The 17,435-nt window shown below is 34.4% G+C and overlaps 1 protein-coding gene across 12 annotated transcripts in view; it reads left to right on the top strand.

The window, feature by feature from the left end:
* MAGI2 (membrane associated guanylate kinase, WW and PDZ domain containing 2) overlaps nt 1–17,435 on the top strand; it is a 1,325,358-nt gene that overhangs the window by 985,308 nt on the left and 322,615 nt on the right. For all 12 annotated transcript variants that reach the window (XM_053897620.1, XM_053897618.1, XM_053897619.1 and 9 more), the window contains one exon: nt 11,938–11,995. In XM_053897620.1, coding sequence (XP_053753595.1) covers nt 11,938–11,995 — 58 coding nt within the window. The remainder of the gene's footprint in view (nt 1–11,937; nt 11,996–17,435) is intronic.

Raw genomic sequence — 17,435 nt, 5'->3', positions numbered from 1 at the left:
GGAATGACTGTTGTTGGATCGAAAGGTAAAATGTGTCCATTTTATGCCAAATTCCCCTCAAGAGAGGTTGTGTTCATATTGACCAGCTATCAGCAAGATATGAGGGAGACCAGTTCTTCCACAACCCTGCCAAAAGGGTGTGTCCTCGAGTTTTTTTTTTTAATGTTTATTTATTTATTATGTGAGAGAGAGTGTGACCAGGGGGAAGGACAGAAGAGAGGGAGAGAGAGAAAATCCCACAAGGGGCTCAATCTCACCAGCTGTGAGATCATGACCTGAGCCAAAATCCAGAGTAGGAGCTTAACCGACTGAGCCACCCAGATACCCCTGTCCTCAAGCTTTTGAATTTTTGCCAATCTGATAGGTAAGCAGTGGTATCTCAATATAGTGTTAATTTGCAGTTCTCTTGTGATGAAGGAATTGGGCATCTTTTCACATGTGACAACATGTGAATACTTTTTGTGAACTGTCTATTCCTACCTCTTGTACATTTTTCTATCAAGTTTTTAGTCTCTTTTTTCTTTTTTTCCCTTCACTTTTTAAGAGTTTTTGTATGAAGGAGAGCAGCCTTTTATCACTGATAGATGTTACACATCTTTTTGTCTCAGTTTGTCGTTTATCTTTTAATGTTAACTTTGGTGTTTTGGAGTGTGCAAAGATTCTTGTTCACTTCTATGTAGTCAAATTTGTCAAGTTTGAGTCATAAGAAAGCCTTTCCTCACACCCAGTTTATAAAGGAATTTATCTCTAATATTCATATTGTTTCATTTGTTTCTTCTCCATTTAGAGTTTAGTATTGTACATTGACTAAAACCTGTCTATTTAAGCTTCTCTATCTTTATTGGGGCCAATCATGATAAATTATATTTTCCTAAGAAATTATCCATTTCATTTAGATTTTTTATTTTGTTAACATATGTTTGTGCAACATATTCTACAATTTTTATGATTGTTTCCCTTTTTTCCTTTCTTATGTTGTTATATGTGACTTATCATTTTTTAATCTTAAATTAGTATTTATTTTGATAATTTTTAAAATGAAATAGGGGTGCCTGGGTGGCTTAGTTGGTTAAGCATCTGACTTCACCTCAGGTCATGATCTCGTAGTTCATGAGTTTGAGCCCCCTGTGGGGCTCTGTGCTGACAGCTCAGAGCCTGGAGTCTGCTTTGGAATCTGTGACTTCCTCTCTCTCTGCCATTCCCCTGCTCATGCTCTGTCTCTCTGTCTCTCAAAAAATAAATAAATGTTAAAAAAAAAATTAATAAAAAAAATAGGGGCACCTGGGTGGCTCAGTTGGTTAAGCATTCGACTTTGGCTCAGGTCATGATCTCACAGGCCGTGAGTTTGAGCCCCACGTCAGGCTCTGTACTGACAGCTCAGAGCCTGGAGCCTGCTTCAGATTCTGTATCTCCCTCTCTCTCTGCCTCTACCCCGCTCACACTCTGTCTCTCTCTCTCTCTTTCTCAAAAATAAATAACCATTAAAAGAAAATTTTATTTTAAATAAAATGAAACAACATTTTGATTAGTGTTACTATTTTTCAGTTATCTACCATATGACTTTTTTCTTTTATCATTTGTATTCCTTTTTTTTGGGGGGGGGAGGAATCCCTTTGTTATTTCTTTTATATATATATATAGATAGATAGATAGATAGATATCTATATATATATGGAATAATATATATATGGCATAAAATTTTCTCTGATCAATTTTAATTATACCCAACAGATTTTGCTACTTAGTGTTTTCTCGTTGCTTCTAGAAATTCTGCAATTTCAGTTTACATTTTCTTTTTGACACACAAGTTGTTTATTTAGAGTTTTTAATATCTAGACAAGAATTCTTTTGATTATGATTTTATTATTAATGTCTAGATTTTATTACCTTATGGTCAAAGATTCATGTTTGTGTTATTTCTGCTTTGTGGAATTTATTAAAACTTTTGTAATATATAAACAATTTTGAAGAATGTTCAGTGAGTACTTGAGAAGAATATATATTCTCTATTACTGAGGTATAAAACTAGAAAAAGAAATAGGAAGGGAGAACTATAAGATTTGTCTAATTAATTATACTCTATTTAGTTGCTCTATATCTGTCATTTTGTCAACTTGATCTATCTTAGACTGAGAGCTGTCTTAAATATTTGTCATTAATGTATTTCTATTTCTTCTTGCAGCTCCTGTAGTTACTGTTTTATAAAATTAGTTTGTATTATTTATCATACAGATATTTACTATTATATCTTCATTATAAATTGCGACCTTTATTGTTATAAAGTAATGTTCCTTATTCTGGTTAATGCTCTTAACTTGAACTCTAAATCTGATAGCAAGACTATAATCCTGCTGTTTTCTTTTTTTCTATCTGTCTGGTATATCTTTGCCCAAGTCTTTATGTTTAGCTTTTTTGAGTTACTTTATTTAAATGTGCCTATTCTTTACAGCATAGAGTGGGTTTTTTCTTTATGAGCTAATCAGAAAATCTTGAGAAAAATAAACTGCATTCATTTCTATGTTTTAATGGTCATATTATTTTATGTTATATTTATTGACCATATCATGTTCTATTGATTGTGGCCCTTTCTCTGTGTGGTCTGTTTTCTTTGGGGTTTTGTTTGTTTTGGTAGTTAGAATAGTCTGTATTTGTGTTGTAATATTTACCTTTATTCTGATACCTTTTTATAAGGCCCTGTTCACTTGCTAGCTTTAAGTGATACTCTGGCTCTCACCTTGTAACAAAGCAACAATTAATCCTTGTTCCCACCCTTTGTCCTACACTTATATCTACAATAAACTGTATAATGATTACTATCATTCCTTTTCTCCAGTCATTTCTTGGTTGAATTAAGGTTGGTTTAATTAAGTAGTACTTCAGGAAGGTTTCTTAGATACAGTATTCCCCAAGTTCTTGCATATTTTAAACTCATGTGTGTGTGTGTGTGTGTGTGTATGTGTGTGTGTGTATTTGAAAGATAAGTTGGCTGGATATAAAATTGGCTCACCGTTTCTTTGAGATTCTTTACAATACTACTTCACTGTTGTCTATGTATGTTGTTCCTGAAATGTGATATCAACTTGATATTTTTTTCCCATTGTAAGGAACTTATATTTTACCCAGTTTTTCCTTGATTTTTTTTAAGTCTAATGGCTAACTGGTATATATCTTGAAATTGACTGTTCTGGGACAATGTTCCAAATACATGGGGAGACATTTCAGCATATATAGTTATTTTATTTTTGGATTATAGTTTCAAGTATTAGTTCTATTGTTTTCTTCATTCATTCCACTTATACATGTACTGGATCATCTTTATCTTTTATATTAATGACTGTTTTTTGATTCTTTTCACCTTTTGTTTGTTTCATTTTGTTCTCTTGAGTATTGTCATGTTTTTTCTTAATGATGCCTATTATATTTTCAATTGAATCTATTTCCTCTTGGACAGCTCATAATTTAGTTTCAATTTAAAGAATTTTTTTTAATGTATTTTCTCATTTTGGTCAACTCTACTATCTTTCTGATTTTTATCTACTCAGAGCTTTTAAAATTTTTATTCAAAAAGTTGTTCTGTGTATATAGATACTTGTTTCAAAATATCTTGAGATTTCAATACACTTTTCTCATTTGGGTTTTTGTTTTAATTTTCTTCTGAGGGAGGATAGCAAACTATCATTAGCTGCATCATTTTAACTCTTGTTTCTTATTTCGTAATGTATGAATGCTATCTGCTATTTTCTATTGATTTTGAACTTTTTTTTTTCATAGACCAGCAGTAACAGTTTTATATAAGCATTAAGTTTTATATAAGCATACTACATTCTTAGTTCAGGAGCACCCTCTTCTGTTTCTTTTGTGAAGTACTGATTCTTTAGTGAAAGACTTTTTGCAGAGGGAGTAGTTGGTATGTCTTATGATCCTAGAATTATGTTTTGTTTCTGTGATGCATAATTTCTACTTCATGCTTTTTCTATCAAAACCAAATTTCTAAGGGTCGTTTCCTCCATTGATATTAGCTCTCTCCTCTTCTTTTGTTGTTTTTTGTAATTCTTTTAATGTTTATTTATTTTTGAGACAGAGAGGGAGAGAGAGAGAGAGAGACAGACAGACAGACAGAGACAGAGCACAACTAGAAGGGCAGAGAAAGAGGGAGACACAGAATCTGAAGTGGGATCCAGACTGTGAGCTGTCAGCCCAGAGCTCGACTCTGGCCTTGAACTCACAAACCAGGAGATCATGACCTAAGCAGAAGTCTCACAATTAAACCACTGAGCCACCCAGGCACCCCAGCTCCCTCTTCTACTTAAGCAGTGCCTTCCTAAGACTCCACTTCTCATTCTGCTCACTTCCAAACTCCCTGCACTTAATTCCCCAGAAGCTATGTTCTGATCAACAGGTCTGCTATCAGCATTTCACCACTCCAGATGGGAATTTATCTTTCTGAGGGTGATTTTGTCTTTTTGTTTTCACTCATGGCTCCTGGAGTGCTCTCCTTTTTACTGCACACTATCCACCTTTCTGATCTGGAATGGGCTTCTGAGCTGACTCTGCTGGTTTGAGGCATTTAAATCTCTACTTACATATAACTTTTGAGTTTACAGTATTTTCTTTCTTCTAATTATGCTGTAGATATGCATTATGGGTGGTTTTATTGCTCTCTTAGTGGATATTTATGGCTTTTCAGGGTAAATAGAGAGGTTAAAATTTACATGTCAGCCTTTACACTATAGAAGCCCAGTATCCTTCCATAAATAATTTTAAGTGGATGATGATGATAAATAGATAGATCGATGAATGGATTAACATAGACTTACAGAGGTTAAGAGGAAACTGGAGATGTATATTTCAAATCTTCAGCATGTATTTGCTTCCTGAATCTTACTTTATAGCCAGACCTTCTCCAAAGCTCTAGGAACATAGAGAAAAACACTAGGTTCATCACGTTATGAACTTCAAATGAATTTTGCAAACTTAAACCAAGTATGACTTTTTCTGAGTCTTTACCAGACAATATCCTTATTTTGTGCCATGCCTTTGAGCCTCCACTCCTTATCACTATCTCAAATAGATTACAGTACTCTGCCATCTTTAAGTTAACATTGCAAAAGTTTGCATCTGTATTTGCTAACTTTTTTCCAGGCAGAAAATGGCCCCTGAATGATCAAAATTTTATTGAGTGCACATTTCTTCATACATCAATAGTAAATGAATTTTTTTAAAAACCAGAATGTATTCAGAATTTACTTTTATAATTACAAATGCATTTTTGAATACAGGAAGAGACAAAAATATAATAAAGTGTATTAATAAGAAAAATTCATCTTTTGTATATTTTATTCTGGCATAGTATCCTTCTCTTCCTTCTTTTTTCTCTTTAATTCTAAAAATGTATTTCTTATAAAAACTCATGCTGAGGACTCTTGTTTAAACTCACTTGCACTCCTAATAACTACTAAAACCCCTAAGAACTACTTGGAAGCAGGTTATATCACTTTTCCAGAAAAAAATTTAATATCATTCCTAATTTGTATACTATGTATACAGAAAAAATGTAATAAAGATTGGAGGAAGGGGCTTAGTCAGTTAAGCATCTGACTCTTGATTTCAGTTCAAGTCATGATTTCATTCTTCATGGGATCAAGCCCTGCATTGGTCTCTGTGCTGACAGTATGGAGCCTGCTTGGGATTCTCTCTCTTCCTCTCTCTCTCTGCCCCTGCCCTGCTCATTCTCTCTCTCTCTAAAAATAAATAAGAAAATTTTTTAAAAAAGACTGGAGGAAAATATTTTAACATTAGTATTAGCTATTACCACATTGTTTGCTACGCACTGTGTTATTTGAACTAAGGAAACTTTGTATGTTTCTTATGTTCTGTTGTAATGTTATTACCTCTAAAACACAACAGCAAGAGCCTAAATTAAAAAAAAAAAGTTAGTCCGAAAATGTAATATAGAGTTAATGGAAATAGTTTCCCATTCTGGTCCTTTTCCTTGTTTCCAGTATTTTATTACTTTCTAAATTTGTCTGCCTTTCTGGCTTTGGAGAGAATTTTAAGCTACCCAGAAGGATGGGCCTCCATACAACCTTGTATGAATTAACATAACCATGTTGTGGCTCATACAGGACAGTGACCCCAGAAAAGGAACAAAGCCTGACTCCAGATTTTAAACTCATATTATTCAATCTGTATGTTCTAAGATTCAAGATGCAGTAACACTTCAACATAAATGTATTTACCTTGTTTCTCCAATGAGCAGAAAGATAGGCAACAGAAAAAAAAGGTAAAATAACAAAATTGAAAGTCTCTTTGAATTGTCTATTGAAAGAAATCAACATATTACAAAAGAATATAAATACAAAATCCTACATTCTTATTTTGTATAAAAAATTAACATCATTATCATATTGAACATTAATGAAGTGTGGGTAGAGGTCCTCTGATAGTGAGAGTTGTAAAATAGCTTTTTTCGGTGTTTTTATCGAGAAGGTATTTTAGATTTCCAAAATTTGCAAAAAATACTATAATGTTCCCATGTATCTCTCACCTAGCTTTCCCCTAATGTTAACATCTGTCAGGAGTATAATTACTGAAGCCAGGAAATTAACATTAATGTAGACTATCAACTAATCTACAAATCTTACTTGAATTTTACCAGTCATCCTACTAATGTCCTTTTTCTGGTCTGGGACCCAATCCTACAATCCATTTAGTTTCCCTGTCTCAATAGTTTCCTTCACACTGTGACAGAACCTCAATCTATTTCTCTGTTTCATGACCTTGACACATTTGAAGAGTATTGACTGGTTATTTTATAGGGTGTCTCTCTATTTGATTTTGCCAGATGTGGCTTTGTATCTACCAAAAGGGCACAAGCCACAGCCATACCCTATTATTTTGTGAGTGGATTCTTCACCTGAGGGCAACCATTACATTGATCTTCCAAGTCAAGTCACTTGAATCTATTTTGAAGAAAATGAGCTGGATTCATGAATCCTTTGGGAGATAGGTCACAGAATTGAAAAACTCAGAGATCAAGTAGTGATAGCAGTGCTTGAGATTAAAAAATAACATAGAGTCAAGTATGGGGTGACCTTTCCAGGACATATGCAAGATGAGCCAGAGAAGTAGACGGTAGAAAAGAAAGAAGGAGATGTACACAGTGGAATTGGAACTGAAAGAAAGAAAGAGAGACATAGAGAAAAGAGGCACAGTTTAAAAGACAAAGTGAGTGAGACAAACAGGACCTTTCTGAGATACCCTAAGGTTTTATATCCTAGCTAGCTTTTTTACATCTGTCCAGTATTTGAGTCCCATTTCCAAAAGAAATACTGTCCTTGGATTCTACAAGTTTTGCAGTTGCAGCCTGAAAACTGCTTCTTGTGTGCTAGCATAAAGGAGTCTTGGTTTTTTGGCAATGAAAATAGACATAACAAATAAATATAAACAAATAAATAAATTGGAGTAAAACAAATAAGCAAAAAATATATATCATGGTGGCTATGGCAGAATCCAGACATAACTGGATGCCCCTTTCATCTCTTGATCTTCTTACAGGCTAGACTTACTACAAGTTAATGTAGACCTTAACACAGACTTTTGCAGAGTGGATCATGATACGAATATCTAGTCACTGAATTTGCTCCATGGTTCCATGGCCTGAGGAAAATCTCAATTAAAACAGTTTTTAATGCAGCATTAACCTTGTTGATCTCAAGTGTTTATTTTCCCTTGTTTCATTGTATATGTTATTCTTTCATTAGTGTGACCTTAATCATTCTCAAATGTGTCGGGTATTGTTGAATAGAGTACTCTAAATAACCCAGGACCCAAGAGCTCCAAGCTACATGCTTGCCTAATTGGGCAAACAGTACAAAATTGGAAATTCTTTTTCTCAATCATTAGCATAATTTTAAAGAGAAGCAATTCATTTTTAAAAACTAATTCACAAGTCCAAATAGCTCATTTTCACAGTGAAAGATGATTCTTAACTTTAACTTTTCATCATCTAGATACACACTATTCAGCTTATAATCCTAAGAAGTTTATTTTATGAGTTGTCTTTTTATGAGTGAAGAAAAACTTGTGTTTTTTCATTGACATTCTAGCCTAGACCTTTCTTTACTACTCAAGCAAATGTCATTAAGGGGAATGTACACATACATACATGTGCACACACACATGCACACACACACACTCATATACACACATACAGAGCATTTAAACATTGGTTGTAGATTTTTATACCCATTGTGCCACATTTATATATGAACTGATGAATGTATCTATTACTGAACCCCTTGTAGATATTTAAAATAAAATGAATAATAGCTTTTATAACAGAGGGTTAGTGTATCATCTTGTCTCAAAATAAGTAAATGAAAAATTAATAAATTAATTAAAATGCAGGCTCTGGATTGGGACACAGGAGTTTAAAACTTGAACAATTAACTGTCAGAATCTTTTGGTATCTTCATTTCCTCTTCTTGTAATTGAGTGTGATAATAATGTACCTTACAAGTTAATTTTGAGGATTAAGTTATTTGTTTTTTATAATGTACATAAACAATGCCTAGCACATAGCATTTAGCTCTCATTATGTTTTTTTATCTCTTCTCACCTTGGGTCAAATGTGGTAAAAAATATATATTAAAAAAATGAGATTATAATTCATTTACCTGAAATAAAATGTTTAATAAAAATTACTTCCTCCCCCAAAAAAAATTGTGAGTCAAGAATCACTAATAATGAAAATACTTCAATTTTTAGAGTATAAATGTTTGTAATGTATAATTTTGTTTTTGAACGAATTAATAAGTTATTTTGGAAATGTAGAACAATCAAGCAAACAAACAAAATACATTGATATGTTAGGCAAAGCAAATCAGATTCCCTGTAAATTCTGATGAATACTTCATGATGGCAAGTGACGCAGGATACTAAATAAATAGTTCCAGAACCTTTGCATTGCAAATCTACAAAGATAAGGAATCAATTAACTCTGTACTTTGGGGATGCATTGCTTAGAATTAGTAACTTACTCAAAGAATGAGTCAAAGATAAGGAATAAGTGAAGAAACAGTTTACATTATAAAATATAATTTTAAAAATTCGACCATCATATGCTTCCATATAACAATACCATTAAGACACAAAACTAGTATCCATAAAATTAAGCATGTTAGCTCTTTACTCTATATATTATTGAATGTGATTACTTTACATATTATTGTATTCATGAGATAATAAACCTATTATAAATATGAATCCATGTATTCAGCCATATTAATAAATTGTCATAATATCAGTTGCTATCCTCTGTATATTCTTTTACTTTTGCAGCTTGTCAAGGGCACCCAGTAGATATCTGTCAAACAGATTCTTCTTTTTAATAGGCAAATTCTCCAATAGCTAGGGGGATTTGGTGAAAACCATCTGGACTGTTATTGTCCTTAATCTAAATTAAGTGTGTTTATGCTGTGCTAAACAGAGTGTCTAAATTGATATCTAAATTGGTTAAGATCACTGGAAGCAGAATACAAGGATTTTCAATTCTGAGTTCTTTAGGATAAATGAGTTAACACATGGTAAGTCCATCAGTACCTTGATTGTAGTGAATATTCAGTAATGCTATCATGAACATTTTGAAAAAAAATTTCTTAAGGTACTCCACAATTTAGTGTTATATATTCATTCAGATATGACTAATCTAAGAGATATAAATAAAGCATAGCTTAGACTTTATGTTAAAACAAGATAAAGAAACACTAGAAAAATATCTTCAGTATTTAAGTAGGCTCCAATGACAAAACCTAAGTGAAAACGCTGAGAAATTTACCAAATAAAATTTAAAACATCTATGTGTAAAAGAAAATGTTCAAAATTAAATCTAAACAAACTCAAAAACACATATGCAACATGTGACAAAGGATTAATATCCTTAATACATAAAAAACTCTTAGGGATTGACTTTTAAAAATGAGAAATGTGCAAAAGAAAACACAATTGCCTGAGGATAAACCTACAAAAACTGTTCTAACTAGCTAGCAACCCAAGGAAGGTAACTTAAACCAACCACAAGTTGCCATTTTAAAATCAGTGTGGTTGGTTTTTAAAATAATGATACACAATACTTTATCTGAATATCCAAAAATTCAAAAGCTCTTAAAACTGTCTTTTGTAACTCATTTGGCAGCAAAATGTGACCTGACCTGGACACTCTGGAAACAAAACAGTGCTCACTGATATGAAGTAGTCCTTATGTGTGCCTCTTGGTACAGATCACATAATTTTGGCTGCATAAATGCTCATGTATTTGATTAAAAACTGCTTCCCCAGACTCTGCTTGGAGTGTTATGGGACAGAAGACATTTGCATCGTGTTAACGTCTGAAAATCAGAAAACTTCTTAATTCTAAAACCTAACTGTCCATAAAAGTTTTGGATGAAGAATCGTGGACCTGCATTTGATTCGATAGTACAGAAAAACAAAATTATTCATACACCCCCAGTGAGATTATAAATTGTTCTATCTCGTGAGTAGCACAGTGCTAATCTGTCAATTTAGATCAAAGGCCATAAAAGGGTAGATGCCCTTTAATCCAAAATTCCACCTATAGGAATTTATTATGACTAAGTTACCGGGAAAATGATGGAAGACTTAGGTTTAGTGAGTCCAACACAGGTGACATATAACAGGTAAAAACCGGAAAGTCCCAAATGTTCAATAACAGAAGAGGTAGTGTTGTACAGACCCTAGCCATACTGCAGACCACCACCTGCCACTAAAAGTGGCATTCTGCAGTAATGCTCATTCACATTGAAGATGCCCTTGATACTCTGTCAAGTAGGAATAACAGGTTATGAAAATGATGTGCACTCTGTGATCTGATCTCTGAAAAAATGAGTCACAAATACCTACATATGAAAATAGTTAAAGGATATCCACCAAAATATTAGCAGTGATTATCTCTGGATGGCAACACTGCAGATAATTCTAATTTTCTGTTTATAACTGTGCCGTGCTTACAGTGAACATGTGTTATTACTGTAATAATAAAACTTTTAAATTTCATTTAAACATACCATTGAAAGCATGCCAATATATCTTCCTTAGCTTCTAAGTGCTATGCGTGTATAATTAATATCTACAAAGAAAAATATAATACTCTTCATATTTATAGGTGTTAATAATCATAAAGGCTCCAATGTATTTGGAAAACAGTGTCATAAAATAAATCTTGTTTTCAAATAGCATGTTTTTGCCTATAGAAGCATGTACAGTATTATTGATATTTTTAAATGTGTATATTAAAATTAACCATGAAGAATAGAAAATATGAATCATATTGCCAAGGAAAGGGGGTTCAAAATTTTAGACTTTGAAAACCATGCCCAGAGAGTATATTGGCAGCATTCAAAATCTGGCCTGTGTGGAGAGAACAGCCAGCTAACCATCTTGAATTGTGGAATGTCAACTGAGAACTTATAATGCCTTTGTTTCAGTCATCAGAAACTATTTGCTATCCTCAGAAAGGTATTTTGAAAATATGATCTTTATCCTGAAATGCTCCTTTTAACAATACAAATAAATAAGAAAATGGTATGCACTGTCAGGAAAGCAATCTGCCTTCTGTATTGCCCTGAGTGGTGATAACGTGATGACGTGCCATCCTACCGCTTGGCGTGGCATCAACAGCTAGCCCCAGCAGTATATCTGCAGAGAAGAGAGCTCTGTGTTTTAACTGCCAATTTTCAAGTCAGTGCTTCTTATAGTTCCTACAATACGTGTCAGAATGTTAGTGCTGACTCTGAATGCTTTCCTCCACTTTGGTAGACTGCTTCTGCAATACGTGAACAATTAAATTATATTACTTTTTATTAGAAATTGTGATATCTGTTGCTTATTTACTGAAAGAAATAACTCTTTATTTTTCAGAGCTTCCATATGGCTGGGAAAAAATTGATGATCCCATATATGGCACTTATTATGTTGAGTAAGTCTTTAAGTTTGCTATTAACTTGTTATTAACATGTTGTGAAATTGTGTTAGTATTTCATTTCTTGAGCATGTGTGGCTAACAGCCCTTTTGTTTCTCTTTCATCTTACTTTGAAATATCCACAAAGACTCAAGCATCACCAGCTAGCTGTATTTTCCTTCTCCAGCTGGCTAATTTGTCATTCTTTTCCTTTGACTCATGATTCTGAAACACCAATTGGAAAAGTGTTTCACACTGTCCTCTAAGTGAGTGATAATTAAAGTTATCAAAGTAAGTGCCCTTCATTTTGCAATCAAAATGTTGGGAGCTGGTTAGTTGTGCAAAAGAGATTTTCTATTAAAATAGATTTTGAAACCAATTAAATAAAGCAGCCGTATTTTCCAGCTGAAGGATGAAATAAAATTTAGAATTTTTTTTCTCTTTTAAGGCCCCATTTCCAATTAATAGTATTCTTTCTGCAGATTGGACTTTTATGTTGTCTAATGGAGGTTGCATTGCTTTAATGTATAGTATATGTACATGTATAATGTAATGTATATGTATGGTATAATATGAGTTACCCCTCCATACATTGTTTTATTTCAAATAAAGCCCCTATTAGGGCTTTATATATATTAAGGAAAATCAAGTAATATTCATAACTTCCAAAAGTTAAATATGCAACTTACTTTTCTAGAACCCCCTCTTCTGGTAGAGAATTTTTTTTATTCTTTCTAGTGTGTAACGTTGTTAATGTTCTTGGGTGAATAGCAAAGCCTACATGTTGCTTATGAGAAGTTTACTACCCAAGAGATGCAAGGACTGAAAAACTAGAGGTGTTCACATTATTTATCAAGATCTAACTCTGTTTTCTCTAATCACATTCTTTTTAACAATAATAATCTAGATGGTGAAGGGTTAGTGATCAATGGCATTATTGCTAAATTGTTCTGGTAATAATATTCAGTTACTAAGCTTTTACTAAGTGTCAAGCCCTTCTTTGTGCTGGGGAGGTGATGATGAGTAAGATCTGTAAGCTTCCTGCCCTTGAGTATCTCCTTCATCTTCATCTAGAAAACCCCCAAATTTGGCATCACTGTCAGTCATTTCAAGTCAAGATGAATTCACCTCATTTACCACGTGCCATTTTCTTACATAATATCTAGTGCTCTAATGTCAGGGGATACTCAATAGATGCAAAAAGTAAAATGAATTCCTGGAGGTATCACTAATTGCAAAAATAAAGGGACATCACTTGCGTATACTTATAAGCCTCCCCCTTAGTTCTACTATATTGTTAATCAATTAAGATACATATTTTAATAATAATATAGCTGCAGCTTCTGGATTAATTTATCAACATTATAGGTCTCCAATAAATGCTAGCTGGTCTTAATTCACTAAATCTGAATCCAAGATATTACATCTGAAATCCAAGATAACTCCATGTAAGGAAAGAAAACTGAGGTATGTGACAAACCAGATCTCATGTTTAATACACTTCCTTACAGAATTCATTGAATAAGAATTTTTTTCTTTAGTCCAAATATTAGCAAACTCCAGTAAGAACCAGATAGCAATTTTTTTTTTTTTTGCGGGGGGGGGGGGGCATATGACTTCTGTCATAACTATTCTGCTCTGCCACTGTAGCTTGAACGCAACCATAGGCAACACTTAAATGAAGGGGTATAGCTATCATCCAATAAAACTTTATTTACAAAAATAGGCAGCTGGCCAAATTTGTCCTGCTGGACATAGTTTTCTGGCCCCCACCCTGTTCTAATTCTTCAGGTTGTTCTCCCATGCCTTCAACTGCTTGCAAGCTGGCTTCAATGTGGAAAATAATACTTAACTCAAACTTTTCTTCCCTGTCTTAATTGTCTGTCATAGAGGTGAGACACCCAACACATCAGAAAGTAATGCTTCCTACCTTCTTAATCATTGAAGTTCGTGTTGTTCAAGTAAAGATCTGCTGTGGTAGACCCCTTGTAATTAATTATTGAATTGGACACTAGCTGTAACCCTAAAAGACAATTGTCCTAATTACCTTTATACTCCAAATGATTGTCTTTTCTTATTTGCTTTTGCTTAAATTATATTTCTGTCTATATGTCTCCACTTAATTTTTCATGTATCACCACCATAGTCAGAAAATTATTCATAATTTACCCTGTCACATCTTATATCATTAGATCAGACCACCATATTTAGTAGTTTTGGATTTCAAGTGAACGTGACATCATACACACAGGTCTTAGTGAGTCAGATTGTTTTAACTTCCTTTAGGTTGCATCCAGTTCTACCACTTGTCATGGCTTTTTCCCCATTACATGATTCCGTGACACATACCAACACCAATTAGTAGATGTGTGGGGTGTATCTGACCAACCAGAAAATTGAGACAGATAATTCAAATCTGAAGATAATTTTTAAGTATAATTATATACCAATATTTCTTAGAAATGTCCTTTGAAAAAAATTATCAAAATAATTAAAATACCGCCATTTATCCTATATAATATAAACATTACTTAAAATCAGGGATATCTCCTGTCACAACAAAGACAACTTGTCCATTTTATTTTTTTTTTTTTTTTTTTTTTTTTTTTTTTTTTAACGTTTATTTATTTTTGAGGCAGAGAGAGACAGAGCATGAATGGGGGAGAGTCAGAGAGAGGGAGACACAGAATTGAAACAGGCTCCGGGCTGTCAGCACAGGGGCCCGATGTGGGGCTCGAACTCACGGGCCGTGAGATCGTGACCTGAGCCGAAGTCGGCGCTCAACCGACTGAGCCACCCAGGCGCCCCACAACTTGTCCATTTTAACTGGAATATATCTATTTATGTGGTTTGTTTTAACTGTTCCAAAAAAATGTAAATTGCATCACTATTACACTGTTATTTTCACAAGGTATGTATTGGTTCTAAAGTAGTCTTATTGGTGGAAACTGTATGAAGTGGAAACACTGCATATTGAGTGTAGTGGTTATTCATCACTTTCAGCCCATAAAGTATTTTCGTTGAATAAAGGCCACCTAATTTCATACAGTTATACCAAAAAATAATAAATGTCTAATTTAAGTTGTTATGTCAACTTTTCATTACAGATTATCATTATATATAAGATACAATATACCTAGATTAAGACACTGTTTATAATTGTAGTGATAACATTGGTATCAATATCTTGGAATCATATACGTTTGTAACATTAATATTCAGCTAATGAAACAGAGCAAGATGGTCTTCGTTGTAAATCTGTAGTCCAGAAAATGTTGATTCACGAATTCTATTAATAATGATGGACAGCGGGTTTTCTGTAGAGCTATCATTTTTTTGGTGTTTAATTACACACTCACACAATTAGAGGTATGGTTACAAAATATGACAAACATTCCACCTTCCCACCTAGTGGCCAAAAAAGCCTGTGCAGGGACACTAGAAGTCTAACTTAGCAGCCTGTCACTCTGTTCAAATAGACCAGTGTCTGGGAGCAGAAGTTTCAGAGTGGACCCTCTGTCGTCAGCAGGGCATGTTGGATTGAAATGAGCCTGTGCCTCTGGCCCAGTTACACAAGCACTCATACTCCTTGTCAGCCTCAGACAAGCAGATAGCAATTCCAGCGATCTATAGGAGGAAAGTGTTCATACAACTCGAAACTGAAAAACCTGAATTGAATAGGTTTTGACCACTATTACCGATTTTACCCTTCTATGCCACAATTCTGTCCTGTGCAAAATCACTTTTAAGATTTTAGGTTTATTATATTCAAAAGTCAGAAAAATTATCACCACCATCATCCTTACCATATCATCAGGATAGTTGACATTAATGAGTGCCTAGTATGTGCCATGAACTGGGTTAAGTGCTCAACAGCCTTTATTTACCACATTTATAATTCTCACTATAGTGATAAGGAGGTAGATTGTCTGAAGTGTAGAGATAGGAAAATCCCAGCTGATGAAGTTATGTAACTTAACCAGTATCACACATTATTGAGAGGAATGGCTGTAATTTAGACCCAGGCACTCTGACTGTAGAGCCTAGACTCCAAGCTTTTGCTCGAAATGCATCCCATAAATTTAGCATAAGCCTGTAATGGTCTGAACAAGCCTCTGAAACTCATCACTAAGAAGAATGAGGGGTCCCTAGAGAACATCTCCCTGGCCCACCTCTAGTACAGGTTCACAGTGAAAGGAAGGTGTCCAACAAGGGGAGGTCATGTCGCACACAGCCTGCGAGACGTTTTTTTTTTACATTTTTTAAAGTTCATTTATTTATTTTGAGAGAGAGAAAGCACATGCATAAGCAGAGAAGGGGCAGAGAGAGAGGGAGAGAGAATCCCAAGCAGGCTCCTCGCCATCTGCACAGAGCCCAACTCAGGGCTCGATCCCAGGAACCTGAGCCGAGATCAAGAGCTGTACACTTAACCAACTGAGCCACCCAGGCATCCTGAGACCATCTCCTGACCCAAGCATTCTGAGCCTTTAGCTCCATTAGCAATGACTTGAGAGTGACTCTGGACAAGGTGACCACCAGGACTAAGATTTGTAAGACCTGAAAGAAGAAGAGTTCATATTGTGTGGACCTTAACATGGGATGTTGGCACTAGTTTGGAGCAGCAGAGGCAGCCACACAGCTCTGCATTTTAGAGAACAATGGGCCCTACTCAACATCTTCCCTTATTTCATCTGTAGACAGGGCAGATGGACCAAGTTTCTATTCTATGGAGCAGCAGGCAGAAGTTAGCCCAATTTCTTCTGACAGACACCAAATCCATGATAGCACAGTACTTAGCAATGTATTAAGAAGGCCTACAGTTGCTAACTAGAAATGTAACTGTCACTGTTCATACAGAAGAGAAAAAAAATTTTCAATGAGAAAAGTGCAAAATGTAGAGTTGAACAGCTGTGACTTTTGTACAAATGTGGTTTTTTTCTCCTCTTTTGTGAAATTATGTCTGCTGGGTACATTTTGGTTTCAATGGCAGTTACACAATTTGCTTAACTAGCTAGTCCAGAAGACACAATTTCCTGGAACAGCTTTCAGGCAAAGCTGCCTCCTCTGTCACAGACGGAGAAGCACACCATATAACCACAGTTAAAATGATAGTGGGGACTGACAGATGTGATTTTCATGTAAAGGTTTTATAAGTTTTTCATGTGATGTCACGCATCTGCTACCATAAAATGTTACTTGTACACAATTCCAGAAAGTCTGAAAGATACTGCATAATATCCTCAATGTAACATTAAATGTAAAAGGAAAATCACATTCATTTCATGGTTAATGGTGAGTATTCGTCATGATGTTGCAAGTTGGAAAGCGGTTAGGGAGGATTTTAACTCAATACCATATCTTAAGAATGTTTCCCTCCTTCATGCCTTTGAGTAGTTTTCTAAATTTTCCAAGAAAAAACTTCCCAACTTTAGACTTTTTTTAAAAGTCAGCATGAAG

This window comes from Panthera pardus, unplaced genomic scaffold, assembly GCF_024362965.1.
Source record: "Panthera pardus isolate Hobbes unplaced genomic scaffold, ASM2436296v1 HiC_scaffold_8, whole genome shotgun sequence".
NCBI lineage: Eukaryota > Metazoa > Chordata > Mammalia > Carnivora > Felidae > Panthera > Panthera pardus.
This window is presented reverse-complemented; position numbering and strand designations above follow the sequence as displayed.